At 33.7% G+C, this 12,413-nt stretch overlaps 1 protein-coding gene across 12 annotated transcripts in view; it reads left to right on the top strand.

Moving 5' to 3' along the window:
• CCSER2 (coiled-coil serine rich protein 2) overlaps nt 1–12,413 on the top strand; it is a 189,695-nt gene that overhangs the window by 127,916 nt on the left and 49,366 nt on the right. For all 12 annotated transcript variants that reach the window (XR_007410184.1, XR_003131035.3, XM_025435088.3 and 9 more), the window contains one exon: nt 10,975–11,058. Coding sequence is in view for 10 of the 12 variants with exons in the window: in XM_025435088.3 (XP_025290873.1) it covers nt 10,975–11,058 (84 nt within the window). In the remaining 2 variants the exon portion in view is untranslated. The remainder of the gene's footprint in view (nt 1–10,974; nt 11,059–12,413) is intronic.

Here is a 12,413-nt window from a genome sequence, read left to right on the forward strand (position 1 = left end):
TTTGAATTTGTTTTTAATGTGATATTTATAACTGTCCACTATCTGTTCATACATCCTTATTTAGATATATACACACATACATGCACACATATTCATGAATATGTATACTTGGTATGATATAAATATACTTCTTATTGTGGGTTATGGTTTCCCCCAAAATAAACCTGTTCTAATACATAAACAATGCTATACTTAAAACTCCAAGATTATAAACCATAGATTTAAATAGAAAATAATGAAATGATTGCTGCATCAATAAAACATTAAATCATTGGTAAATACTCTAAAAGATGTTTGTGACATTTTATAAAGACTCCTGCAGAATTTTGTATAAAAGAGTTGAAGGAAATACGTATGTTCTATAAGAAGACTAAGTTTTGCTAAGTGTTGCAAAAATTAACTTACTCCTACGGATATTAATATTGTAACCAAGACAGCTACCTAATAGTCTAGAAAAACGTATAAGCATTAAATAATTATAAAAATGTTGTGTTACAAAGGACAAAAGATAAGTTACAAACTGAATAAATGGTTGGAACTTAATAGTTCTTCCCAGTACTATTTTTATAGATGTAATATCATTTTAGTCAAAATCAAAACACCTTTATTTGTGGTATTCATGAAAGTGGCTCCAAAATTGTTAACACCAAAGAGCTTATTCTTTGCATTCTTTGAAAAAGACATGAAAAAGACAAAAAGAGAAAGGGGGGTGGGAGGGAACTCTTTAGAGCAGGATATAGTACTGACACAAATAGAAACATAAAACAGCAGAAAAAAATAGAAAATGCAGACACATGGGCTGAAGGATCTACTAAAAAACAATTGGACACAGTAGGATTATAAAGTAAATGTTGAGGAAAAACTCATATAGAAGCAGTTATTTAAAAAAAGAAGCAGTTATTTAGTTCATGCTATAGTAAACAGATGATTTAAAGAGTTTATTTTTTAAATTAAAGTAGAAGAAATTTATAACTAACATTTTCAAGTGACAAAAGGAACATATAGGAAAGGATATCCTGACTCTGATACATACAATTTGGTTCAATATGAAAGTCTAAACAGAAGAAATTTGAAAATAGTGTTTGCTTACAATATTACTAGTCTATCCGTATATAACAATTTGAATGCCAGATTTTTATGTTTTAAAAATATCTTTTTTTCCACCCATTTGTTAGGATCCCCTCATCTCTGAAGCACTTATTGAAAATCAGGCTTTATACGTTTCTATTTTAGAAATCCTCTCAAATATAGCTTGAATGATTAGATGTTAAATCCCGTAGGTGAATTACAGCATAACTCAAAAATTATTCTCCGTGCACATTGTAGAGTCTATGTGATGTGATTGTTCATCCATATACTTTTGTTTTTAAAAAGAGCAACTTTTCAAAAAGAAAATGAAAAAATCAATCTCTCCTCTTCCTCTACTCCCTTTCCTAGGATGCCTCTTGTGATTATGTTGTAGCATATCTGAAAAACAAGGCAGCTTTGTTGACATCACTGATGATGCTTGTCAGCAGAGATTGGTCAACGCTGCCAAACTTTTTTGTTAGTCATTTCAAGTGTCTATGTCCATTGCAGCTGCTCTGGAACTTCTAGGAAGATCCCAGATTTTGCAAACTCATGGAAGAACCACCTGGGTAAGATGGAGTTTGTTATAGGGTTTTCCAATAAGTTAATATGTGGAAGATTCATAATATTAGAACAAAAGTTTATCTTGATGCTATGTCAAAACAGAAAAGTGGAAGATGACTTGCAGACAGCGGTCTCCTAATGCTCTTAGAATAAAGGAAAGTTTATTTATCTTTTTGAATCTTTAATAAAATGTGAATGGCATTTGAGTTAAGGTAAATTGTATTTAGAGTTCAAAAATCCTAACTAGAACCCATAGAAACTGCTGAGACACTTTACTCAATAAAGCAACCTAGTATACATGGACAGTCCGTTAACTATGAATTGCTTATTTTTTGTGTAGTAGTGTGTTATGGTTATTAGTATTTTGCATCTGTGCATTTGTTAAATATGTTTATGCAAAATATTAAGGACTGACAGCATTGTTCAATAAATGTTAGTTTCTTAGTGTATGTAATATGAAGCACAAACATCACATGCATGATTTTTACTCAGTTTTTTAAAAAGAGAAAATTTTCTATCCATTCCCCCTCTAATGCTTAAAGAAGCTCTTCCCAATTTTGCTTTGGACACTTTTTATTTGAGTCAAGGTTTAATAGTATTACCATTGGTTAGTGTCAGTTATTTGGAGGGGAGATGGTTTTATTAATTGATTCAGTTGGAGATTTTATTCATGATCTCTAAGCTCTTGTGCTTTGATGGAAATAAATTTTTCCCTCTTTGATTGCCTAAATCTAGATTGCTAGACAGTTTATGTTTTAAAAAATTGGATTTTTTTTCTTTGAGGCATTGTAAATAACTTAAACATTAGTAACTCTCAATTGTTTTGGCCTATATTATAAATTTATTTCATTTAGAATAATATTTTTTTATTTTTCAAAAATAGTGGTTTGTGTATGTGCTTTCATTTTGTATTGATTCCTAATCTTGGTACATTAACAATAAAGGATATTAACAATAAAGGATATCTATCTGATACAAGTTCTTTGGAATGTGTCGATGTTTGCTTTTGTATCCTAAAGCAGGAGCTAGAAAACTTTTCCTTAGAAGGCCAGCCACATTTTAGCTTTTTCCTTTTCTTTTTTTTATTATTATTTTTTAATTTATTCATGAGAGACACACACAGAGAGAGAGAGAGAGAGAGAGAGAGAGAGAGAGAGGCAGAGACACAGGCAGAGGGAGAAGCAGGCTCCATGCAGAGAGCCTGATGTGGGACTCCATCCCAGGACTCTGGGATCATGCCCTGGGGCTGAAGGCGGTGCTAAACCACTGAGCCACCCGGGCTGCCCCACATTTTAGCTTTTTTGGGCAAGAAGCAAAATTGCAGCTCTTAGTCGATATTTATAAAATCATTTAAAATTCAATCATTTAAAAATGTAAAAGCCATTCTTAGCTCATGGACTATAATAAAAATAGACCTCTGGCTGGATTTGTCCTGTGGACCATAATTTATTATTCCCTGGCTTACAGTATGCTCAATTTTTGTGACTTTCTATGTCTGTTTGTAAAGAACATATATTCTCTACATTTAAGGTAGCAGTATGTCTATTATATTAAGCTTTTTAATTGTATTATTTGCACCTTATCCTTACTAAAGTTTTCTCTTTGATCTGTGAGTTTCTTAGAGTAGTGTTAGTTTCCTGCTATAATTATAGATTTTTCAATTTATTCTTTTAATGCTATCAATTTTTGTTTTAGTGTCTTTAGGCTGTTATTTAGGTATATAAATGTTTGGAATTGGCACATCATCTTGGTGGAGTATTTCTTTGATCACTAAAATCTTTTTTATCCTCATTAATACTTTTTAATTCTACCTTGCCTCTTGTGTTATAGTAATATTCTATCAGGTTTTTTTTTTAAGATTTTATTTATTTATTCATGAAAGGCACAGATTGAGAGAGAGGCAGAGACAGAGGCAGAAGGAGAAGCAGGCTCCCTGCAGGGACTCAATCCCAGGACCCTGGGGTCATGCCCTGGGCTGAAGGCGGTGCCGAACTGCTGGGCCACCCGAGCGTCCCTGTCTATATTCTATCAGTTTTATTTTTCTTGTGATTGTTAAGATTTATCTGGTGTTACTGTCTCCTTTTGTTTGCTTTTAGTTTTTTTTTTTTTTTAAGTCTGGTCTTTTATTAATTTTCTAGGGCTGCCATAATAAAGTACAACAAGCTGGGGGGCCATATAACAACAGAAATCTGTTCTCACAGTTCTGGAGGCTAGAAATCTGAAATCAAGGTGTTTTTAGGGCCATGTGCTCTGAAGGCTCTAGGAGATGAATCTTTTTTTGCTTCTTTAGCTTTTTTGGTTGCTAGCAATTGAGGGCATCCTTTGCCTTGTAGGTGCATGACACCTATCTCTGCCTCCTATTTTCACATGACCTTCACATTACCTATATGTCTGTGTGTCAAATTTCTCTCTTATAAAGACACCAGTCATATTGGATTTAAGCTTGATGCTAATCCATTATGACCTCAACTTGATGATGACATTTGCAAAAACCTTATTTCCAGGTGAAGTCACAGTCACAAGTTTTGGATTGGCGTGGATTTCTAGGGGGCACTGTTCAATCTAGTACAGCTATTTTGAGGTGTAACTTCCATACACTAAAATCTAAAATTCAGCCTTTTTCATTGTATAGTCTGTAAACTTTGCAAATCCGTACAATTACATAGCTGTTACAGTCCCCCAAATTCCTTTTTTTTTTTTTTTTTCAAACTTTTGCAGTCAATCCCTATATCCACTGCTAGCTCCCGGCAAGCACTGGATCTTTTTTATGTCTCTGTAGTTTTAGTTTTTCAAGCCTATCACATAAATGGAATCATATCTAGTCCCTTGACTCTGGCTTTTTTTCACTTACCATAATTAATTCTAAATTCATTTGTGCTGTCCTCATATTGCTGATCTTTTCCTGCTTTTTGCTGAGTAATATTCCACCATATCCATGTATCATAATTTGTTAATTTATTTACCAGTTGAAGGATTCTTGTGCCACTTTCCAGTTTTTGGCATTTATGAATAAAGCTGCTATAAATATTTCTGCACAGGTTTTCATGTGCACATGTTTTCATTTCTCTTGGGTAAATACCTTGTTGTAGGATTGTTGGGTTATATGGTAAGTATATATTTAACTTAAGAAACTGCTGAAACTGTTTTCCAAAGTGGCTATCTGATTTTATATTCCTACCAGCGATTGATTAATGAAAGTTGTAGTTGTTTTGCATCTTTGTGCCTGTTTTTCAAAAGCCATTCATGTAGATGTGCAGTGGTATCCACTGTGAATTGAATTTGCATTTGCCTGAAGACTAATGATGTTGAGCATATTTTCACGTACCTAATTTGCTATTTGTGTGTCTTCCTTGGTGTCTGTCATTTTGCCCATGAACAAAAATGTTGTCTTATTGATTTTTGATAGTTCTTTATGTATTTCTATGTAAGTACTTAAGCAGACATGAAAATGATGAAACAAACGAATATTGAAAAAAATGGAATTTGCTTTTTAGGTAACTAGAATAGTGAGTTAATGAAGTCCGTTATAAACCCTAAAGCTTCATATTATTATTATTTTTATTGTTACGATTGTTTAAAAAATAGCTAACAGTTTATATTCTTTTTTTTTTAAGGTTTTATTTATTTATTCATGATAGACATAGAGCGAGAGAGGCAGAGACACAGGCAGAGGGAGAAGCAGCCTCCATGCCGGGAGCCTGATGCGGGACTCAATCCCGTGACTCCAGGATCGCGCCCTGGGCCAAAGGCAGGCGCTAAACTGCTGAGCCACCCAGGGATCCCCAACAGTTTATATTCTATAAGTTAGACACTATGCTCATTATTTTACTTGAATTATTGCAAATATTTTCTTCCAGTTCATAGCTTCTCTTTTTATTATGTTAATAGTTTTTTAAAGAGCAGAAATTCTTCTCTTAAAGTCAGATATCAGTATTATGGTCATATCTGTGGTATCATATTTAAGAAATCTTTATCCAACCCAAAATTACAAAAATTTTTCTGTTTATTTGAAGAATTTTTGTGGTTTTAAGTTTAACATACAGGTCTACAGACTGTTTTGAGAATTTTTATATATGCTGTGAGGTATGAGTGAAGTTTATTTTATTGCATATGGATATTTTAGTACTATTTGTTGAAAAGGCTTTCTTTATTGAATTGCTTTGGTACTTTTCTCAGAAATGCCTTTAAACATATATGTGGGCCTATTGCAGAACTCTGATTTGTTCCTTTGATCAATGTTTGTCCTTTTGCCAATATCACTTTCTCTTGATTACTATAGCTTTATAGTAAGTCTTGAAGTAGTATGATGTCTCTCAACTTTATTTTCAAAGTTTGTTTTAGTTCTATTACCATACCATATAAATTTTAGAGGCAGCTTTTCTATTATTGCAAAAAATTCTAGGAATTTGGTGGAGTTGGGGTACTCATCTGTAGTTGAATTTGTAAAAGAATTGACATTTCAAAACTACTAAGTCTTTAAATTCATTAATAGAGTATACCTCTCCATTTATTTGTCATCTCTGATTTCTTCCATTGATTTTTTAAATAGAGAGTTTGTCTATATTTTGTTATATTTGTACCTAAATATTTCCTTTTTTAAAATTTTGGATTTTTATTTTTCCCCTTGATTTTATTTCTTGGATTTTGGTTTAATGTATGTAAATAGAAGTCATTTTTCTAAATTTCAATTTTCAGTTATTCTTCACCATAGAAATAGTAGATTTTTGTATATTGATCTTGTTTTGTGACATTCTTAAATTCATGTATTCTAGTAATAGTATTGTAGATACTTTAGAATTGCTACAGCTAAAATTATATTACCTGAAGATGGTTTCATTTCTTCTTTCCTAATTGTCTTTTGTATTTTTATTTTTCTTGTCTTACTGCACTGAATACAATTTTATTTATTTACTTATTCAAATAATATGCCATAAACTCCAGTACAACAGAATGCCTTGTTCCTGGTTTTACGGCTAAAACTTTCAGTTTTTCACCTAATATGATGTTTTTTTATTTTTTTATTTTTAATTTTATTTATTTATTTATTTATGATAGTCACATAGAGAGAGAGAGGCAGAGACACAGGCAGAGGGAGAAGCAGGCTCCATGCATGGGATTTGATCCCGGGTCTCCAGGATCGCGCCCTGGGCCAAAGGCAGGCGATAAACCGCTGCGCCACCCAGGGATCCCAGATACGATGTTAATTCTGAGGGTCATTTAGATGGATTTTATCAGGTTGAGCAAGTTCCCTTCTGTTCCTAATTTGCTGAGGTTTTGTCCATGAATGAATGCTGAATTTTGCCAGAAACTTTTTCTGTATCTTTTGGGATAATCATATAGATATCTCTTGATATGTGGAATCACATTGCTTTTTAACTATTGAATAAGTTTTACCTTCCAAAGATCAACTTAACTTGTTCATGATCGTTTTTCCCTTTTTATATATTGTTGAATTTTATTTAAAGATATTTTGTTAAGGGCTTTTGTGTCTATTCATGAGAGATATTGATCTGTAAGTCTTCTTTTTTTTTTTTTTTTCTTTTTTAGAGAGGGAGAAAATGGGAGGGGCAAAGGGAGAGGGAGAGAGAGAGAGAATCTTAAAAAGGCTCCATGCCCAACTCAGAGTTTGACATGGGGCTAGGTCTCACAACCCTGAGATCATGACCCCCAGACAAAATCAAAAGTTGGATGCATCAAGGCTCATTAACTTGATTTGATTGATTTTCTAATTTAATTTGATTTATGTTTTCTCTAAGAATATATAGAAATGATATTATTCCTTAAACTTTGGAAGACTTTGCTAAGAAAACATCTGGCCTTCAGTATTTCTTTTACAGAAAGCTTAAATTGTGAATTAACTTTATTAATAATAATCACAGATCTACTCAGATTGTTTCTTTTGGGTGAGTTTTGATAGTTTGTGGTTTTTGAATAATTTCTTCATTTGATGTAAGTTGTCAAATTTGTGTGTATAGAGTCACTCATAGTATTATTGCCTTATTTACTTTTTTTTTAAGATTTTATTTATTTGAGAGAGGGAGAGAGCGAGACAAAGGAGGAGTGGGGTTGAGGGGAGAAGGAGAAGCAGGGACTGAGCAGGGAGCCCAATTTGGGGGCTCAGTCCTTGGACCCTGGAATCATGACCAGAGCTGAGGCCAGATGCTTAACCGACTGAGCCAGTTGGTTTTCCACCTTACTTATTACTTTTAAAGCCTGAGACATCTGTAGTGATATCCCCGGTTTCATTCCTGGTATATGCTTTCTTTGTCCTGGTATGTATCTGATTTGTGCCTTCTAACTTTGTTCTTTGGCAGTTTTACAATTGTCAAATAATTAGTTTTTGGTTTCATTGCTTTCTTTCTATTTCTTGATTTTCAATTTCATTTAATTTGTGCTCTTTATTATTATTTTTTCTTTCTGCTTGTTCTGGATTTATTTTGCTTCAGTTGTGCATTTGACACCTTTGTTTTATTCTAAGCATTTCTACAGTAATTTTCCCTCTAAGCATTGCTTTAGTTGAATTCCACAAATTTTGATAATGTGGTAACTTCATTTTCCTTCAAATCAGAATAATACCTTATTTGTCTTCAGGTTTCTTCTTTGACCCATGGATGATTTGGAAATTTATTATTTGCTTTCTAAGAGTTTGAAGATTTCTAATTAAATTCCCTTGTGTTCAGAGAGCATGCTTTGTCTATTTTCTATTCTTTTAAAATGAGCTTCTCAAATATGTAATTTATGTCTTTCACCATATTTGAGGTGTTTTTATCCATTATTTCTTCAAACATTTTTTTCTGCCCCCGACCCTTCCTTCTGTGACTTTAATGGTGTGAATATTACATCTTTCCTTCTTGTCCCATAGCTCCTTCAGTAGGCTCCGTTTTATTTTTCTCCTTTTTTCTTTTTTCTCTTCATTGTTCAAATTGCATGATTTCTGTTGATCTGTCTTCAAGTTCAGTCTGTCATCTCAAATGCTGTTATTTAGTCCTGCTAGTGCATTTTAAAATTTAGTTATTGAATCTTTGTAGTTTTAAATTTTGTATGTGTTTCCACTTGATATATTGTTTCTTTGGTGAGACTTTCTCTTTTCATTTCCTTCAAGACTTCTTACTTTTGGAGAATTTTTGTAATAGCCCTTTTAGAATCTCTTTCAATGAATTCCAACCTCTGTCTTGTTTTGGCATTGGTGTTTGTTGATTGTCTTTTCTTGTGTAAATTGAGATTCTCCCTGTTGTTTGTAGGTTGAGTAATTTTGGATTATATCTTAAATCTTTGCATGGTTTGCTGTGAGACACTTAATTTTGTTTAAATGTTATGGAGAATATTGTGGTTCTTGGGGTTTTTGCTTTTGTTTTTTGTTTTTATTTTAAAGCAGGTAAATACTCTGGGTTCAGGCTAGAAGTTCCAGCTGGCCAGCCACGTTTGGGTTATGGTCATAATGTCAGTTCTATTTCAAAGGTTTTGTGCCATACTTCTCAGATCTGTTCTTAGTATACATCTTTCAGAGGCTAGATTGGGTCTGGGCAATGTTATTTCTCAGTCTTTAATATACTGTTTAGGATCAGATTCAAGCCAAGTGCTGCTGAGGTGTGAACCTAGAAATTTACATACAGCTTTCTGGAGTCACTTTCCTGTGCTGGTACTTCATGATCTCCCAGATATTTTTACCTGGGGTTCCCATTTTTGTTCCTCCACCCTTAAAGCTGGTGTTTTATTTTTCCTGTTCTGCTGCTTGCTTTCCACAGTTATACCCATGTCCAAGGCAAAAGTGGTGTATACTTGTGTTGTGTCCCATTCTTTAGGGTTCCTGCTTTGCAATGGGCAGGAAGATGATGGAGATGTTTGGAAATAAGTCAGATTTTACAGTTCCTTTTATTCTCAAATAAATAGTTAGATGTGGGGTTGTCTTTATAGGTCAAGTCGTTTACGACAGAGATGAACTTTTTACTGAGATGAATCTTGTAAAATTTCTTTCTTTTTTCTTTTAAACGTTTAAAGAGGCATTTTAAAAACATTTGTTATTCACTAGGACATTGCCTCCACTCTTATGTCAAATTCTTTGTCTTCATATAACAGCACAATAAAAATATATTTATTGTATAAATTTGACAGATCCTTATTTTTTGCTGTCAATCAGTATTACCTATTGAACTTTACTAAATACACATTTGTAGACCCCACACCTAGAGATTCTGGTTCATTTGGTATACAGTAAATAAAAAAGAAAATGACCTACATGATTATGTCTTATACTTTAGCACTCTTGTTTTAATACAGGACATTTCTATGGTCTAAGAGATTTTCTCAGGATAGTTATGTCTGAGGAAGATTGTGATGGCAGTGATCTTGAAGCTTGTTGATTCAGTAGGTGTCCCAAGGCAGCTGGATACCATCTGAACAAACCAGGTGTCCGGCCACATTTGTGCTGCCTTGGTCAGGGGCTCAATCCCTCACCATTATTCCAGACATATTCTTTACTGATCCATCTTTCTTGAAATTGTCTGTGAATTATTTAATATGTCATTTCTTAGTTGGTTATTACTAACCAATACAGCAAGAGGTAGACCTTAATTCTTATCTTGTCATTTTCTTTATTGCATTTAAGGAGAAGAAGTTTGATTTTTTTTTCAAATTCTGTTGAAGTATAGCGTACATCCAGTAAGGTACTTAAGGTATACCAATCTTAAGTGTGCAGCTTAAACTTTTCATATGTACCTACTCATATAACCACCATACAGTCAAGACATATCCGGCATCCTAGTAGGTTTCCTAATGCTGTTTCCCAGTCAATAGCCCCTTTCCCCTGAGTCAACACCTGTTCTGATTTCTAACACCATAAATTAGTTTTTTCTGCTATCAGGCTTTGTATAAATATAGTCCTGCAATATGTATACTCTTGTCTAATACTTTTGATCGAATGACTTTTGTGGTCAATCCTTGTTGAGGTATTGTTTCTGACTTAGAAAACAACATACTCAAAACCGTATCTAAACCAAAGCACATATAATTTGACTTTCATTTTGCTTTTTGTAGTTAAGATAATCTTCAAATTTTATAGGAAATTTTCCATATTCTTTTTCCTACTCTAAAACTTTCAAGGGCTTTTTATTTCATCCACTCATGTAGTGTCTGTTATTTATTTGCACAAATTATTCTTGCCCTAGCACTCTTCTTTCCCTCTTCCACATTGCCTTCTACCTCTGTGTAGGTATAAAAAGAAGATTTCTAAAATTTAATTCCTGTTCTTTGCCATGGTAGCATTTGGTCGGGGTGAATTCAGGTTGAAATGAGTGTCAGCAATTACTCTATTAATCTCATGTTTTCCTTCTCTTCTCTCTGTAGCATGATGGAAGTGGTTCGCTGCATGATATTCAGCTATCATTGCCATCCAGTCCAGAACCAGAAGATGGTGATCAAATATATAAGGTATAAATAGTAGTCATGCTAAATTTTTCAAAATTCTTTTTTATTACTAAAATTACAAAGCAGTAACCATTAAAACATTTAGCAGTAAATGTATCAAAACCTGAAGCTTTGCTGTGTTGAGTTTTAATCAGGTCTACTTTTAACTTTTGTTACCTTATAAAGTGTTATCACTGTAGTATTTGAATTTGAATTTATTTTATCAGTTGGATTATTATTTGTCTCTATTCAGGATTCTTTTTCTTAAATCAATAGTTATTACATTTTAAAATTATTTTTTATAATTATGAATAAGTTTTTAAAATATAACTACCAATCAAAATGATTAACAGGTACTTCTCACATAGAATCACAACACTGAAGATATAGACTGAAAATGAGATTAACTCATCTTTTTTCATGTTTAAAAATACAATTATAGGGATCCCTGGGTGGCGCAGCGGTTTAGCGCCTGCCTTTGGCCCAGGGCGCGATCCTGGAGGCCCTGGATCAAATCCCACGTCGGGCTCCCGGTGCATGGAGCCTGCTTCTCCCTCTGCCTGTGTCTCTGCCTCTCTCTCTCTCTCTCTCTCTCTCTCTCACTGTGTGCCTATCATAAATAAATAAAAATAAAAAAATACAATTATAGAATACGGATGCATTTTAGTGTTTGAAAGTATATTTTTATAATTCTCATTTTTTGTTTATTTATTTATTTTTAAAGATTTTATTTATTTATTCATGAGAGACCCAGAGAGAGAGGCAGAGCCAGGCAGCAGGAGATAGGCCCCCTGTAGGGAGCCCAATGCGGAACTCGATCCCAGGACCCTGGGATCACGACCTGAGCCAAAGGCAGACGCTCAGCTGCTGAGCTACTCAGGCACCCCTCATTTTTAGTTTAAAAAAGCTTTTTTTTGGGGGGGCAGTTATTTCTGAAGTACATGAAAGTATTCTTGATTTAATGTTTCCAAGTTAAAATTGATTCTTTTACATTCTATTTTCAGGGTTTGGTAGTCAACAAACAATCTTGAAGTACTGGTTGCTTACAATGACAAAACTGTATTTTTCACTTGTTATTTTTTAACATGTTGCATACTGGCTATAGATCAGCTGGAATTCTATGCTGCTGCTTCATTCTGGGACCCAGGTTGAAGGATTAGCCCCTACCCTGGGACATGTTTTTGTAGCTAAGGGAGAAGATCATTGGCATAACCACATTTGGATTCTGCTTGCATGTTACATATTTCACTTCCAAATCAAGTCAAGTAGCCAACCCTGGCATTAGAGATCAGAGAAGCATGATTTTCTCATAGGATATGGGGTGACTTACTGGGAACAATATTGTCTATAAAACAACCAAAAAATCAAAAGAATAAAGC

This window comes from Canis lupus, chromosome 4 (genome assembly GCF_003254725.2).
Source record: "Canis lupus dingo isolate Sandy chromosome 4, ASM325472v2, whole genome shotgun sequence".
Taxonomy (NCBI): Eukaryota; Metazoa; Chordata; class Mammalia; order Carnivora; family Canidae; genus Canis; species Canis lupus.